Source organism: Pongo pygmaeus, chromosome 18 (genome assembly GCF_028885625.2).
Source record: "Pongo pygmaeus isolate AG05252 chromosome 18, NHGRI_mPonPyg2-v2.0_pri, whole genome shotgun sequence".
Taxonomy (NCBI): Eukaryota; Metazoa; Chordata; class Mammalia; order Primates; family Hominidae; genus Pongo; species Pongo pygmaeus.
Window position 1 is genome coordinate 30,032,445 of NC_072391.2, and position 16,265 is coordinate 30,048,709.

Below are 16,265 nucleotides of genomic sequence, written 5' to 3' on the forward strand. Positions count from 1 at the left end.
TGAGATACCCCATCTCTCCCTTCCCAAGGACAGAGCTGAACATAAAGAATTTAGTGATTGGCCAGAGCTTGGCCACATGCTCCCCTCTGATGAATGATAGGCCAGGCGATGGGATTGGCACAATTGGCTTAGACCAATGAGGGTTGGCCCTGGAGTTGCAGGCAGTGGAGTTCTGTCCTAAGCAGTGGGCACCTAAACCCGACGGCATAAAAGCTGGGCGGGTGTCCACCTGCGTCTGCCACAGCGCTGCAGACACCAGCTGTGGCTCATACTGAGTGGGATAAATTCCAGAAAGAAACATTAGGAACTTACTATAGAATTTTGGGGCTAGAGCTACTCATTCATTCCCCTAGATGATTTCTAGGCAAGGTTCCATAGTGGAGGGGGAGTTTTGGCTTGGGCATTGAAGGATGCATAGGAGTTTTCTAGATAGGAAAAGAAGGGAAGGGTAGACCAGGCAGAGGGAACTGCATGACAAAAGGTTTATGGGTCTGAAAATTCATGGAATGTTTGAGGATTATGGGGATGGGGGATGTGGGAATGTGTGTAGTGAAAAAGCACCAAACAAAGCCAAAAGTTTAGTTAGAGCCCTGAATGCATGCCTTATAATGGTTTCCATATTTTATACACCTACTATGTGCCAGGCACATTGCTCAGGGTCACACAGCTGGAAATGGCAGGGCTGAGTTTTTGTTTTTGTTGTTGTTGTTGTTGAGACAGAATCTCACTCTGTCACCCAGGCTGGAGTGCAGTGGCGTGATCATGACTCACTGCATCCTTGACTTCCCGGGCTCAGGTGATTCTCCCACCTCTGCCTCCCAGGTAGCTGGGACTATAGGCACAGGCCACCACGCCAGGCTAATTTTTTGTATTTTTAGTAGCGACAGGGTCTCGCTGTGTTGTCCAGGCTGGTCTGGATCTCCTGGCTTCAAGTGATCCCCCTGGCTCCGCCTCCCAAGGTGCTGGGATTACAGGCTTGAGCCACCACATCCAGCCCAGATCTGAGATTTGCACCCAGTATTTGAACTCCCAAGCCTGGGCTCTTTTTCCTTCCATGGACATTTCACTCAGAGATGGTCTCCCAAACACCTGCTCTTCTTGTTAAAAAACAGACAAACCGCAAGTAGTTCTTTGGAAGCTCAGATTTCTCTTTTGTTTCTTAGTAAAACATTTCCCAGTTCCCAGCTCCCTTCCAGGGTGTAAGATTTCTTCGGTAACTTACATCTAGCTGTTGCTTCTTGTTTACTTATGTTTAGAAAGAAAGACGAAAGGGAGTGAGAATTTTCTCTCCCTTCCCCAATCTCCCCCCAATTCACACCCCACCCTCAGCTCCTCTGTAATAGAAAAATCTCTGAACTGCCTGTAGTTGCTCCAGCAATCTATTGGAACTTTGCTTCTTTCTTGTGAAAAAACCTCCCCTTGGCTCACTTTGCACCAGATTTCCCCAAATGTGCTTCCGACCATAAGCAGAAATGGAGCTGCCAGTAACCAGGAAGAAACTGCCGGGGGCTGAAGAGGAGGAGGAGAGGGAGGTGCATAGCCCTGTATCTCGCAGGGAGAGGGGTGACAGGATGAGAACTCAGGTTGCTCACTTGCCATCACGGTCAGTCATGAATATGGCACTCATGTGTCACTTTTTAAAGCTTTTTTGGAGGTAAAAGTAATAGTTACACGAAATAAAAATACAGATGGTACAAAAGGACTTAGAATGGAAATATGTTTCTCTCCTGACTCCAGCCTCCTGTTTTTCTTCCCAGAGACTGACCACTGCTGTCTGTCTCTTGCCAGAAGGGAAAGGGAGGCGAGATTAGGGCAGGCAAAAGGCATATGCGTCCTTTAGAGAGAGCTGATGTCTATACAAGCAAATGTGTGTGTTCATGCATCGCTGTCTTAGTTTTCTATTGCTGCATAATAATGGTACCACCAGCTTCACAGCTTTAAACAACACCCATTTATTATCTCACAGTTTCTGTGGTTGGGAGTCTGGACATAGCTTAGCCAGGTTCTCTGCTTTAGAGTCTCGTGAGGCTATAATCAAGTTGTGGGCTGGGGCTGCAGTTTCATCTGAGGCTCAACTGGGGAAGGGTTACTTCTAAGCTCGTATGATATTGGTGACATTCAGTTCCTGGCAGGCTGTTGAACTGAGAGCCTCAGTTTCGTGCTGGCTGTTGGTTGTAGTTAAGCCTGAATTCCTTACCATGTGCCCTTTGCAAAGCCATCAAGGCAGAGAGACTTGCCTAGCAAGTAGGATATTACAGTCTTCTGTAATATAATCACATCCATGAAATCCTCTATATATCCCATCACCTTTACCATATTCTATGGGTTAGAAACAAGTAGCAGGTCCTGCCCACACTCGAGAAGACCAGATGACACAAAGATGTGATTCAAAGTGGGGATCATGGGGGCCATCTTAGGTTTGTCTGCAGTGATCACTGTGCCATCTCTCTCTCTCTCTCTCTTTTTTTTTTTTTTTTTTGAGACAAAGTCTCGCTCTGTCACCCAGGCTGGAGTGCAGTGGCATGATCTTGGCTTACCTCAATCTCTGCCTCCCAGGTTCGAATGATTCTTCTGCCTCAGCCTCCTGAGTAGCTGGGATTACAGGTGCCCGCCACCACACCCAGCTAATTTTTGTATTTTTAGTAGAGACAGGGTTTCACCATGTTGGCCAGGCTGGTCTTGAACTCCTCACCTCAAGTGATCCACCCACTTCGGCCTCCCAAAGTGCTGGGATTACAGGCGTGAGTCACCATGCCCGGCCCCATCTCTCTTTAAAAGACAAACAAACAAACAAACAAAAAAAACATAAAAAGAAGCAGAGAACACGTAGACATCTGCATCTTCCCTTGTTTACTTAACAATAGATCTTGGAGGTCACTTCTCAGTGGAGGCTAGGTTGGGCAGAGCATTGGATTCTAGGCCAGTGAGTTTGGACTTGACCGTGGAGACACTAGGGAGCCCATGAAGGACAGAGAGAGATGCCTTGGCCCTGCCAGTCCTTTAGAAAGATCACCCCAGTGCTTTTTGTATACCAAACCCTATTTGAAATACTTACCTATATCAACCCATTTCCTTATCACCACAACCCTGCGGGAAGGGAGATAGGCACTTTTATTATCTTCATTTTGCAGATGAGGATATTGAGGTCCAGAGAGGTTATGTCACTTACTTAAGGTCACACAGCCAGGAAGTGATAGTAGGGACTCTTACGCTTGTTTTACAGATGAGATTGAATTATCTCACGAAAACTCAGAAAGGTTAAACAACTTGCCTAAGTAACATACGGCTAATTAGTCGACGAGCCTGACCCGTGTTGCTCTAGCCTGGTCACAGTTACAGAGGTGGCAAGCAATGGCCTAAACAGGATGAACAACCAAATACCCAGGCTGGTGGCTCTCAAACATGGTGGGGGGTCAGCTAAGGACAGCAACCAGGGTGGGCACTGGTGCCCCTCGCCCCCGGCTGGTACACTAACATCTCCCTTTTCTCTACCAGTTCAGAATCTATAACGTGACCTACCTAGAACCCTCCCTCCGCATCGCAGCCAGCACCCTGAAGTCTGGGATTTCCTACAGGGCACGGGTGAGGGCCTGGGCTCAGTGGTATAACACCACCTGGAGTGAGTGGAGCCCCAGCACCAAGTGGCACAACTGTGAGTATCAGGAGGCCTAAGCAATGCTAATCTCCACTCTCCATTCTTCCCCTGTGGCCAGACGCTTCCCCTGGCTGAGTCTCTGGGTTTTTATATCATAGGATGCCTCTAATGGCAAATAATGAAATTACCACCTGCCATGGTGTATCTGTCAGGTAGGCAGGCTAGGCTGCAGTAACAAACAAGCCCACAATTTCCATGGCTTAACACTATAGGAATATATTTCTTGCTCACGTAACAAGCTAACGTGAATGTTGCTGGTTTGTAGGTGGTTTCCCTCCCTGTAGAAATCTGGGGAGTGAGGTTCTTTCCGTCTTGTGGTGCCATCATTCTCCAGGACAAAGATTCTTAACTGTTTTTGTGTCCTGGTTTCCTTTGGCAGCCGGGTGAAGCCTATGGACCTCATTTCAGAATATTTTTAAATACATAAAATCCCAGCCTGGGCAATGTAGTGAGACCCCCATCTGTACAAAAATTAGCCAGGCATGGTGGCATGCACCTGTAGTCTCAGGTACCAGGAAGGTTGAGGTGGGAGGATCGCTTGAGCCCAGGAGTTTGAGGCTGCAGTGAGCCGTGATCGTACCACTTAACTCCCACCTGGGTGACAGAGCAAGAGCCCATCTCTAAAAATAAATAAATACAATGAAATAAAATAAAATAAATAGAACTACAGAGGAAACTAATTGTATTGAAATGCAGTTATAAAACATTTAAACACATTTTAAATCTAGAGATATATGTGCTTCTTTATTAAGATATATAAATAATAAGTTCTGGGGTAGATCTCATAAATACTGTAATTTCAAAGTAGATAAGCATAAATAATACTTTATGATACTGAAATTGTGATGTGATATGAGAACAGCTGTGAGTTTTGCTGGGGACAGGATCACTGACACTGTCATTACTGGGGTCTCTTCCCTCCATTCCTTTTTAACAATTTAATTTTATTTTATTTTTAAAATTTTAAAATAAATAGAGACAGGGTATCACTATGTTGCCCAGGCTGCTCTTGACCTCCTGAGCTCCAGTGATCTTCCCATCTTGGCTTCCCAAAGTGCTGGGATTACAGGTGGGAGCCAGTGTTCCTGGCCCCTTCCTCCATTCTTAATGGAAGGAAATGCTAGTTGTGAGAGGTTAGGGAAAGTAAAGATGTAATTTCTTTCCCATCCAAGTTCTCAGACCCCTGAATTCTACCTGCAGCCATGTTGGTCCATCAACCCCAGGTGAAAAATCCCTGCTCTAGGGCCCATTGTCTGTATCCAGCCAGCAGAAGAGGCGTGATGGTGTGGAGATCACATCTGCTTCTTGAAAGCAAGCAGCCCGGAAGTGGGCCGCATCACTTCCTCTCAAATTCTATTGGTGAAGATGGTCACATGACTACACATAGCCACAAAGGAGGCTGGGAACTTTCTCACTTGGAACCTACATCCCAGAAACAACTCTTTTCAGTGAAGTATCCCTCAGGTCTTTTGCAGTAGAAATATTGATTATCTCACATAAAATGAAGTCTTACAAATGGACCTACTGGGGTTTGTACAGCAGCCAAGTGATATCTCTTCCCTTCTGCCATCTTCCCTTCTGCCATCCTTCACACGGTGGCATTTTATCCTTAGACTTGCCACCCATGCGCTCAGGTTGGCTGTTGCACACTGCCTTACATAAAGCAGGAAGGAAAGGAAAGGCTGCTACGAGAGAGTGTACCTTGTGCGTCTCTCTTTTTTAATCAGGAAGCAAACATCTTTCTAGAAGCTTCCCTAGCAAAATTCCCCTTACTTCTCATTGGCCAAGACTGTTACATGTTACTGGTTACTGTTATTACTTGCTCATTGCAAGGAAGACTGGGAACTCAAATGCCTGGAAAAGGGAACAGAATAATCGTGATTGGCCCAAGCCTTAGGGTGGGCATGGCTCCCTGACAAGGGAGAGAGGAAAAAGCTGTTGAGTGAAGAAGACTGCTTCAGTTTCCCCATCTGTATAATGGGAGGAGTAAGGGCTTTTGTGAAAACTCAATGAAAGAAGATTCTTCAACGTGGTGGGTGCAGTGGCGGCTGGCAGTACCCTGACCCTGCCACTGCACAGCCCTCTCAGCATTGCTCATCCTGCACTGTGGGTATCAGTTGAGCCACGTGTCTCCCGCCCTGGGCTGTGAGCTCCATAGGCAGGGTCTCCATGGCTGTATCTCCAGAACCCAGCACAGAACCAGGTGCTTGGGAAAGTTTTGAATTGATTCTCATCTGCCATTGGCCTGGGGAAGGGAAATAGCTTGTATGAAACAGATAACAATGTGTGGGACCCTCATTCATTATTTCAGCAAATACTTGCTGAGCTCCTCCTACATGGCTAGCCCTGTGCTAGATACTGGGGAATCAGCGACGAACAAAGCAGATAGAAATCCCCACTCTTGTGGAGGTGACATTCTGGAGAGGAGAGACAAAAAGCAAACATATAAAGAAAGAAAGAAATCACATGGATCTGGATGACACTGAGTGCTGGGAAGAAAATAAAAGCAGAGGAAGGGGATGGAGCAATGGGAGGGCAACGGTAGGGAGGGTGTCGGGGAAAGCTTTTTGGAGAATGTGACGATGCAGGTGAACAGGAGGAGTCAATCATGTTGAGATGATGGCAGCTAATGGTATGGACAGGCCACTCTGTTCTGATGCATTATCTATTGATTTATCGTGTAATCGTTGCAACAGCCCTGTACGATAAGTTCTGTCATTAACCCCATAGTACAGATGAGGATGCTGAGGCACAGAGAAGGTAAGGGACTTGTCCTGTGTCACACAGCAAGGAGCCATCCGGCTCCTAAGTCGGTGCATTTGACTTCTGTGCTTCCGGAAAGAAAGAGCAGCAAGTTCAAGATCTGGAGGTGGCACTGAGCTTTGGAGGAACAGGGGGCAATGAGGTGGCCGGTGTGACGAGGACTCAATGTGCAAGAGGGAGAGTGGGGGGGAGATGAGGTGGAGGGGTGGTCGGCGGTCAGATCATGGAGGGTGTCGGAGGAGGGTCCTGACCCTGGGTCTTCAGTCTTGGGAAGTGGAGCCCAGGCTGTACCATGGCTGACCTCAGCTCATGGCTTCCCCTCCCACTTCCAGCCTACAGGGAGCCCTTCGAGCAGCACCTCCTGCTGGGCGTCAGCATTTCCTGCCTTGTCATCCTGGCCGTCTGCGTGTTGTGCTATGTCAGCATCACCAAGTGAGTCCTGGGCCCAGTGCCACCGAGCAGTCCCTCTGGAGTGCAGGGTGGCAGGGACTTGCCCCTCCAATCTGCCCCTTTGCAGTCCTCTCATTCAATAATACATATTTATTGAGCAGCTACTACACACCTTGAGAGTAGAGCTGAGAACATATCGACAAGGACCCCACTTTTTTCTTTTTTGAGACAGAGTCTCACTCTGTCACCCAGGCTGGAGTGTAGTGGCACGATCTTGGCTAACAGTAACCTCCGCCTCCCAGGTTCAAGCAATTCTTCTGCCTCATCCTCCAGAGTAGCTGGGATTACAGGCGCACGCCACCGTGCCCGGCTAATTTTTTGTATTTTTAGTAGAGACGGGGTTTCACCATGTTGGTCAGGCTGGTCTCAAACTCCTGACCTTGTGATCTGCCTGCCTCAGCCTCCCAAAGTGCTGGGATTACAGGCGTGAGCCACCGCACCCAACCAGGACTCCACATTTCTAAACCTGGCATCCTACTGGGGAGACAGAAAATACATATCAATCACAAACAGGTGGTTTTCCATAGTGACCCACTCTCTGAATGCACTAGACCAGGGTGGAGGCCAGAGATCTTCTGGGGTGCTTTTTGCGCGGGGGACCAGGATAAGGCTCTCCAAGGAGGGAAAATTTGAGGGGGGCCCTGACTGGGGAGAATGAGCTGGCCAGGATAAGCAAGATGGAGTCATCCCACATCCTCTTACAACACTGGGTGCCTGGGCAACTGGGGGCATTTGGGGGCATGTGGTAGGAGCCAGAGGAATTTGCGACGATTGCCCTGATGGAGTCAGGAGACCTGGGTTTGAATCCTGGCCTTGGAGCTTGGTAGCTGGTGGCTGACAAGCTGCTGAAACCCCTGAGCCTGGGGTTCCTGCTTTGCAGATTGAGAGTGATGGTGAGAACATATTTCATCAGCCAGCATAGGCCGAATCACAGTAAAGGCTGAGGGAGGAGACGAGTGGCGAGTGGCTGGGAGGTGGTGGAAGGAGCCTTGTTTCCAGAGAGCTCTTCCCAGCCCTTGGAATCATGGTGTCTCAGAGCCTTGGTCCTCCCATCTCTGAAATGGGACTAGCAAGCTCAACCTCACTAAGTCAGGATTAGAGGTGGCTAAGGATTATTAACATGATTGATGAAAGTGCCCACTCTTGGCCCAGCACACACTAGGTAGGCAGGGAATGCAAATTCCCCTCCATATCTTGTCACTGATGCCTCCAAACAACCTTGAGCTGATCGCCTGGCTCTGAGCCTCAGTTTCCCCATCACCTGTACCTCTTCCCACTCCCCATCACCATATCCCAGCATGCCAGCCTCTTTGCTGTTCTTTGTCTTTAGCTTCTTGTTTCATTCTGTTTTTTAGACAGGGTCTCACTCTGTTACCCAGGCTGGAGTGCAGTGGCGCGGTTACTGCTCACTGCAGCCTCCAATTCCTGGGCTAAAGTGATCCTCCCATTTCAACTTCCAGAGTAGCTGGGACAACAGGCGTGTGCCACCACGCCTGGCTAATTTTCTTATTTTAATTTAATTTAATTTTATTTTTTGAGACAGAGTGGAGTCTTAAAGACCAAGCTGGAGTGCAGTGGTGCGATCTCGACTCACTGTAACCTCTGCCTCCCAGGTTCAAGCGATTCTCCTGCCTTAGCCTCCCGACTAGCTGGGATTACAGGCGTGTGCCACTACACCCAGCTAATTTTTGTATTTTTAGTGGAGATGGGGTTTCACCATGTTGGCCAGGATGGTCTTGAACTCCTGACCTCAAGTGATGCACCCACCTCGGCCTCCCAAGGTGCTGGGATTACAGGCATGAGCCACTGTGCCTGGCCAATTTTCTTACATTTTGTAGAGACTGGCTGTCACTTATATAGCCCAGGCTGGTCTTGAACTTCTACCCCTTTATCTTTATTCATGGCACTTATTGCCACGAATGAATGACCTCATATAAGCATTTCTTTCTTTTTTTTTTTTTTTTTGAGATGGAGTCTCACTTTGTCCCCCAGCTGGAGTGCAGTGGCGCGATCTCGGCTCACTGCAACGTCCGCCTTCCGGGTTCAAGCGATTCTCCTGCCTCAGCCTCCTGAGTAGCTGGGATTACAGGCGCCTGCCACCACGCCTGGCTAAGTTTTGCATTTTTAGTAGAGACGGTGTTTCACCATATTGACCAGGCTGGTCTCGAACTTCTGACCTCAGGTGATACACCTGCCTTGGCCTCCCAAAGTGCTGGGATTACAGGCGTGAGCCACCATGCCCGGCCTCATATAAGCATTTCTGTCTCCATTTATCATCCATCTGCCCCTCTTGAAGGTCAGTTTCACCAAGGCAGGCATCTTTGTCTCATTCACTGTTGTGGCCTCAGGGCCAGGCACAGTGAGTCAAACATAGAAGGTGCTCAATAAATATGTGTTGACTGAAACCATGGGCAGAGGCTGATTCAGAAGTGGTCTGAGGACTTTACCTCCCAGTGATGGTGCACCATGGCCCCAGGCAGGCCAGGAAGAGAGAAGGGTTGTATTTCTCCATAGGTCCCCCAGCTTCCCAGGCCATCCCAGGCCACTCCCTGGTCATTTGCCCTCAGCTGCTCTGAAAAAGGGATTGTTGAGGGGAACCTAGAATCCTCTCTCTGCAGTTTGAGTCTTTCCTAATTCCCTGGGGTCTCATTCCCACTGAGGACACAGGTGGCCTCATCAGGAACTCTGCTCTGGGTAACAGAATGTGGGAGTGTGAACCTGGCTCTGCCACCTACCAGCTGTCACTCCACCTCCTTGGGCCTCACTCTCCTCATCTGTAGAATAGGGTTAGCAGTAGAATCCATGTCACCAGGTTAGAGTGAGGAGTCAGTGGTTTGACCTCCAGAAACTAATCAGCCTGATCTCTGATGCCAAATAAGTATTGGTGATAACGACCACTTTTATGGGAGGAGCGTTCACCTGTCAATAATTCAGAGATCAACACCTTTTCCTTTTGTTTTTCAGGATTAAGAAAGAATGGTGGGATCAGATTCCCAACCCAGCCCGCAGCCGCCTCGTGGCTATAATAATCCAGGATGCTCCGGTAGGAGTAGGCGTGGATGAGGATATGTGGGACTGTGTACATGAAGAAGTGTGGTTCAGAACACCTGGGCTGTTAAGGACCTTCACTGGCTTCTGGAATGGCAAATAGACAGTCAGGAGGGTTGCAGGGGAGACAGAGGCAGAAGCTGAATGAGGTCTTTAGCAGACCAGAGGCTTTCCCGCCCTTCCCCTTGGCAATCCCAGCCTGGGGTGGGCTTCTCTGGGGTTGGTTTCCTGTTTTTTTCCCTCCCCTTGGGACAATGACCCTTGGGTCATCATCACTGTGTCATTCCCTGGGGAGGTGCCAGTACCAGAGCTAGAGGCCAGAAGGAGAGGAGGAAGGAGAGGGTGACAGGCTTTCTGTGTCTTCTTCTTAAGCATAGGAAACTGCCCCTGAAGCATCAGCAAATCCCTTCCGGGTTCTCATTGGCCTGAAATGTATCCCACCCCTAAGCCAGGGGTGGAGTCAACTTCCCCAAGGCGATGGTCCTGTGGGTGAGTGGGTGGGGTTTGCCTGAGCAAGATGAGAGTTCTCTAGGAAGGAGAAAGGGGGGATATAGGTCCTGTCTAGAAGAGAAGGTCTGAGGGTCCTTGCTTTTCCAAGGACTCTGGAATCTAGTGGTGTTGGCTTTGAATCCTGACTCTGCCACTCACTGGCAGTGTGGACTTGAGCAAGTTGCTTAATTCTCTGAGCCTCAGTTTCCTCTTGTGGGTTATAACAGTGTTTACCTGGTAAGGCAGATATTGGAATTTATTGAGACAATACATATAAAGTGCATATTCCAGCCTCTTGCAAATACCAAGTGCCATTTATGTATCAGTTAGCGTTTGCTGTGTAACAAATGACCCCGAAATGTAGAGGGTTACAACAACTTTATTTAGCTCATGCTTCTGCAGGCTGGCATTTGGGGCTGGGCTCAGCAGTGAGGGTGGCGGGGGAGGCTGGGCTGGGCTGGGCTGGGCAGATCTGGATTGAGCTGACCCGTCCCCGTAGCCTCCCTCCGTGTCTGACAGTTGGCTTTTTTTCTTTTTTTCTTTTTCTGAGACGGAGTTTTGCTCTTATTGCCCAGGAGTGCAATTGCGTGATCTCGGCTTACTGCAACCTCTGCCTCCTGGGTTCAAGCAATTCTCTTGCCTCAGCCTCCCGAGTAGCTGGGATTACAGGCATGTGCCACCACGCCAGGCTAATTTTGTATTTTTAATAGAGACGGGGTTTCTTCATGTTGGTCAGGCTGGTCTGGAACTCCTGATATCAGGTGATCCACCCACCTCGGCCTCCCAAAGTGCTGGGATTACAGGCGTGAGCCACTGCACCCAGCCTAGTTGGCTGACTTTTACCTGGGACAGTGCAGGTGCCTGAGCCATGTGTCTCCCACTTTCCAGCAGGCCGGCCCAGGCTTGTTCACAGAGTGGCTCCGTTTTCAAGGGTGGGAAGTCCCAAGGCTTCTTGAGGCCTAGGCGCAGCACTGGCATGATATCACTTCCATCACATTCTATGGGCCCAAGCAAGTCCCAGGGCCAGGGTAGATTCAAGGGATGGGAGGAGATTCAGAGCACTCCTCTGTGGCCACTTTTGCCATTGACCACAGTCCCTGTAAATATTAGGACAATGTCATTAATTCCCAGGAATCTGAGGCTCAGAAAGCGTAAGTGACCTGTTGGACTTCTGATCTGTGTGATGTCGAGGCTTGCACCCCTTCCTGAGCATTGCCGTACTCCAGGCCGGGCTGCACGGCCACTCTGCTCTTTCATTGGCTGTCTCTGTATTTTAGGTGTCACAGTGGGAGAAGCGGTCCCGAGGCCAGGAACCAGCCAAGTGCCCGTATGTATCTGAACTTAGGTCACAGCCTGCATGCATTGGGAAGGTGATAGAATTGGAGAGGCAGGCCCCTAGCTCCATGTCTGCCTTCTCTTCCCCGCATTCGGTAATTGCCGTGTGACATTAGCCTTCAAGGGACGGCAGGTGGAGGGGTGTTCTGGAAACGTGGACTGCTGGCCAAGCCCCCTGAGTTTCACTGGTGTGTCGGGTACATGGTGACGCCCCTTGGGAGTGCTGTTATAGTTAACAACCAGAGCAGCCGTGCCTGTTGTTAAAATCTTGACCTAATTGTATACTTGTCGGCAAATAGCCACTATCCTGAACACTCCCCTCCTTTTTTTTTTAATATACAGGATCTCACTCTGTGGCCCAGGCTGGTGTGCAGTGGTGTGATCATAGCTCACTGCAGCTTCAAACTCCTGAGTTCAAGTGATCCTCCTACCTTAGCCTCCTGAGTAGCTGATACTACAGACGTGCATTACCACGCCTGGCTATTTGAAAAGGTTTTTGCCTGTAATTCTAGCTACTCACCAGGCTGAGGCATGAGAATCACTTGAACCCGGGAGGCAGAGGTTGCAGTGAGCGCAGATTGTGCCACTGCACTCCAGCCTGGGTGGCAGAGTGAGACTCTTGTCTCAAAAAGATAATTAATACAAAAAAAAGATTTTGTAAAGACAAGCTCTCGCTGTATTGCCCCGCCACTGTGGCCTCCTTAGCTTCTTCCCTGGGGCCTGCTGGACCTTTCCATACTCCAGAAACTAAAGGGGTCCAGGACCCTGCTTCAACCCTAGGATCCCGCACCCTTTTTTTTTTTTTTTTTTTTTTTTTTGGACACAGGGTCTTGCTGTGTCCCTCAGGCTGGAGTGCAGTGATTCACTGCAGCCTCAAACTCGTGGGCTCAAGTGATTCTCTGGCCTCAGCCTCCTAAGTAGCTGGGACTACAGTCTTACACCAACATGCCCAGCTAATTTTCCTTTTTTTAAATTCTTGTAGAGATGTTTGAGACAGCCTGGGCTCTGTTGCCCAGGCTGTTCTCAGACTTCTGAGCTCAAGCGATCCTCCCTCCTCAGCCTCCTAAAGTGCTGGGATTACAGGCATGAGCCACCATACCCGGCTTCCATATCCTTTCTAATTGGTCATGGCTTGGGATAATGGTGTTGTTTTTAATTATCATCATCTATAAAGACTTTTTCTTATTCAACAGATCTGAGCTTGTATTTGGTGCCCAGGACATGTGCTGGGTTCCCGAAATCCCAAAGACACAGACCCTACCCTCAGGGATTTCCCATTCTAGCAACATAGACTGATCAATTACTGATTATAACATTAGAAGGCATGTCTGCAGTAGACAGCCATCAGGACATGGTGATTTCAGGCTGGGCTTTGAAGAATGAATAGGAGTTTTTCAAGTGTCGAAACTGAGCCCTGACCAAACTTTGCTTTTGCAGACACTGGAAGAATTGTCTTACCAAGCTCTTGCCCTGTTTTCTGGAGCACAACATGAAACGGGATGAGGATCCCCACAAGGCTGCCAAAGAGATGCCTTTCCAGGGCTCTGGAAAATCAGCATGGTGCCCGGTAGAGATCAGCAAGACAGTCCTCTGGCCAGAGAGCATCAGCGTGGTGCGATGCGTGGAGTTGTTTGAGGCCCCGGTGGAGTGTGAGGAGGAGGAGGAGGAGGTAGAGGAAGAAAAAGGGAGCTTCTGTGCATCGTCTGAGAGCAGCAGGGATGACTTCCAGGAGGGAAGGGAGGGCATTGTGGCCCGGCTAACAGAGAGCCTGTTCCTGGACCTGCTCGGAGGGGAGAATGGGGGCTTTTGCCAGCAGGACATGGGGGAGTCGTGCCTTCTTCCATCTTCAGGAAGTACGAGTGCTCACATGCCCTGGGATGAGTTCCCAAGTGCAGGGCCCAAGGAGGCACCTCCCTGGGGCAAGGAGCAGCCTCTTCACCTGGAGCCGAGTCCTCCTGCCAGCCCGACCCAGAGTCCAGACAACCTGACTTGCACAGAGACGCCCCTCGTCATCGCAGACAACCCCGCTTACCGCAGCTTCAGCAACTCCCTGAGCCAGTCACCGTGTCCCAGAGAGCTGGGTCCAGACCCACTGCTGGCCAGACACCTGGAGGAAGTGGAACCCGAGATGCCCTGTGTCCCCCAGCTCTCTGAGCCAACCACTGTGCCCCAACCTGAGCCAGAAACCTGGGAGCAGATCCTCCGCCGAAATGTCCTCCAGCACGGGGCGGCTGCAGCCCCCATCTCGGCCCCCACCAGTGGCTATCGGGAGTTTGTACATGCGGTGGAGCAGGGTGGCACCCAGGCCAGTGTGGTGGTGGGCTTGGGTCCCCCAGGAGAGGCTGGGTACAAGGCCTTCTCAAGCCTGCTTGCCAGCAGTGCCGTGTCCCCGGAGAAATGCGGGTTTGGGGCTAGCAGTGGGGAAGAGGGGTATAAGCCTTTCCAAGACCTCATTCCTGGCTGCCCTGGGGACCCTGCCCCAGTCCCTGTCCCCTTGTTCACCTTTGGACTGGACAGGGAGCCACCTCGCAGCCCGCAGAGCTCACATCTCCCAAGCAGCTCCCCAGAGCACCTGGGTCTGGAGCCAGGGGAAAAGGTAGAGGACATGCCGAAGCCCCCACTTCCCCAGGAGCAGGCCAAAGACCCCCTTGGGGACAGCCTGGGCAGTGGTATTGTCTACTCAGCCCTCACCTGCCACCTGTGCGGCCACCTGAAGCAGTGTCATGGCCAGGAGGATGGTGGCCAGACCCCTGTCGTGGCCAGTCCCTGCTGTGGCTGCTGCTGTGGAGACAGGTCCTCGCCCCCTACAACCCCCCTGAGGGCCCCAGACCCCTCTCCAGGTGGGGTTCCACTGGAGGCCAGCCTGTGTCCGGCCTCCCTGGCACCCTCGGGCATCTCAGAGAAGAGTAAATCCTCATCGTCCTTCCATCTTGCCCCTGGCAATGCTCAGAGCTCAAGCCAGACCCCCAAAATCGTGAACTTTGTCTCCGTGGGACCCACATACATGAGGGTCTCTTAGGTGCATGTCCTCTTGTTGCTGAGTCTGCAGATGAGGACTAGGGCTTATCCATGCCTGGGAAATGCCACCTCCTGGAAGGCAGCCAGGCTGGCAGATTTCCAAAAGACTTGAAGAACCGTGGTATGAAGGTGATTGGCCCCACTGACGTTGGCCTAACACTGGGCTGCAGCGACTGGACCCCGCCCAGCATTGGGCTGGGCTCGCCACATCCCATGAGAGTAGAGGGCACTGGGTCGCCGTGCCCCACGGCAGGCCCCTGCAGGAAAACTGAGGCCCTTGGGCACCTCAACTTGTGAACGAGTTGTTGGCTGCTCCCTCCACAGCTTCTGCAGCAGACTGTCCCTGTTGTACCTGCCCAAGGCATGTTTTGCCCACCAGATCACCATGGCCCACGTAGAGGCCCACGTGCCTCTGTCTTCTAGAGCTAGAAGCCAAGCCTAGAAACTAACACAGCCATCAGGGAATGACTTGGTGGCCTTGGGAAATCGATGAGAAATTGAACTTCAGGGAGGGTGGTCATTGTCTAGAGGTGCTCATTCATTTAACAGAGCTTCCTTAGGTTGATGCTGGAGGCAGAATCCCGGCTGTCAAGGGGTGTTCAGTTAAGGGGAGCAACAGAGGACACGAAAAATTGCTATGACTAAAGCAGGGACAATTTGCTGCCAAACACCCATGCCCAGCTGTATGGCTGGGGGCTCCTCATATGCATGGAACCCCCAGAATAAATATGCTCAGCCACCCTGTGGGCCAGGCAATCCAGACAGCAGGCATAAGGCACCAGTTACCCTGCACGTTGGCCCAGACCTCAGGTGCTAGGGAAGGCGGGGACCTTGGGTTGAGTAATGCTCGTCTGTGTGTTTTAGTTTCATCAACTGTTACCTGTTTGCTGAGGAGAGAGGAACAGAAGGGGTGGAGTTTTGTATAAATAAAGTTTCTTTGTCTCTTTATTTTTTATGTGTTAACCAAACATCCCTCCAGACACTGCTGTGAGTGTTGTGTCTCTGTTAACTCCTGGAATTCACCCATCCAGAGGAACCAGGATGCAAGAGGTTAAGAAACTTGCCACCTGGGTTTGGGTTCCCCAGACAAGGATTCAAATAGTTGATTTAGGAAATAATCCCAGGAAACCCTGCTAAGGTAGTGGGAAACTGAGGCAGGGAAGGACACGAACCAAGAAAGTGTTACCTGAAAGGGGTCCAGATGCAGACCCCAAAAGAGGGTTCTTGGATCTCATGCAAGAAAGAATTCAGAGCGAGTCCATTGAGTCAGTGAAAGCAAGTTTATGAGGAAAGTAAAGGAATAAAAGAATGGCTACTCCGTAGACAGAGCAACCCCGAGGGTTGCTGGCTGCCTATTTTTATGATTATTTCTTAATTATATTCCAAACAAGGGGTGGATTATTCATGCCTCCCCATTTTAGACCATATAGGGTAACTTCCTGATGTTGCCATGGCATTTGTAAACTGTCATGGCGCTGCTGGGAGTGTAGCAGTGAGGACAACCAGA

The 16,265-nt window shown here is 50.3% G+C and overlaps 1 protein-coding gene across 5 annotated transcripts in view; it reads left to right on the plus strand.

Annotated features, from left to right (window-relative positions):
- Positions 1-15,706, plus strand: part of IL4R (interleukin 4 receptor) — a 53,024-nt gene extending 37,318 nt beyond the window's left edge. For all 5 annotated transcript variants that reach the window (XM_054452703.2, XM_054452704.2, XM_054452702.2 and 2 more), the window contains 5 exons: positions 3,496-3,652; positions 6,751-6,850; positions 9,833-9,911; positions 11,683-11,732; positions 13,178-15,706. In XM_054452703.2, coding sequence (XP_054308678.1) covers positions 3,496-3,652; positions 6,751-6,850; positions 9,833-9,911; positions 11,683-11,732; positions 13,178-14,759 — 1,968 coding nt within the window. In that variant the 3' untranslated portion in view covers positions 14,760-15,706. The remainder of the gene's footprint in view (positions 1-3,495; positions 3,653-6,750; positions 6,851-9,832; positions 9,912-11,682; positions 11,733-13,177) is intronic.
- The last annotated feature ends 559 nt before the right edge of the window (positions 15,707-16,265 follow it).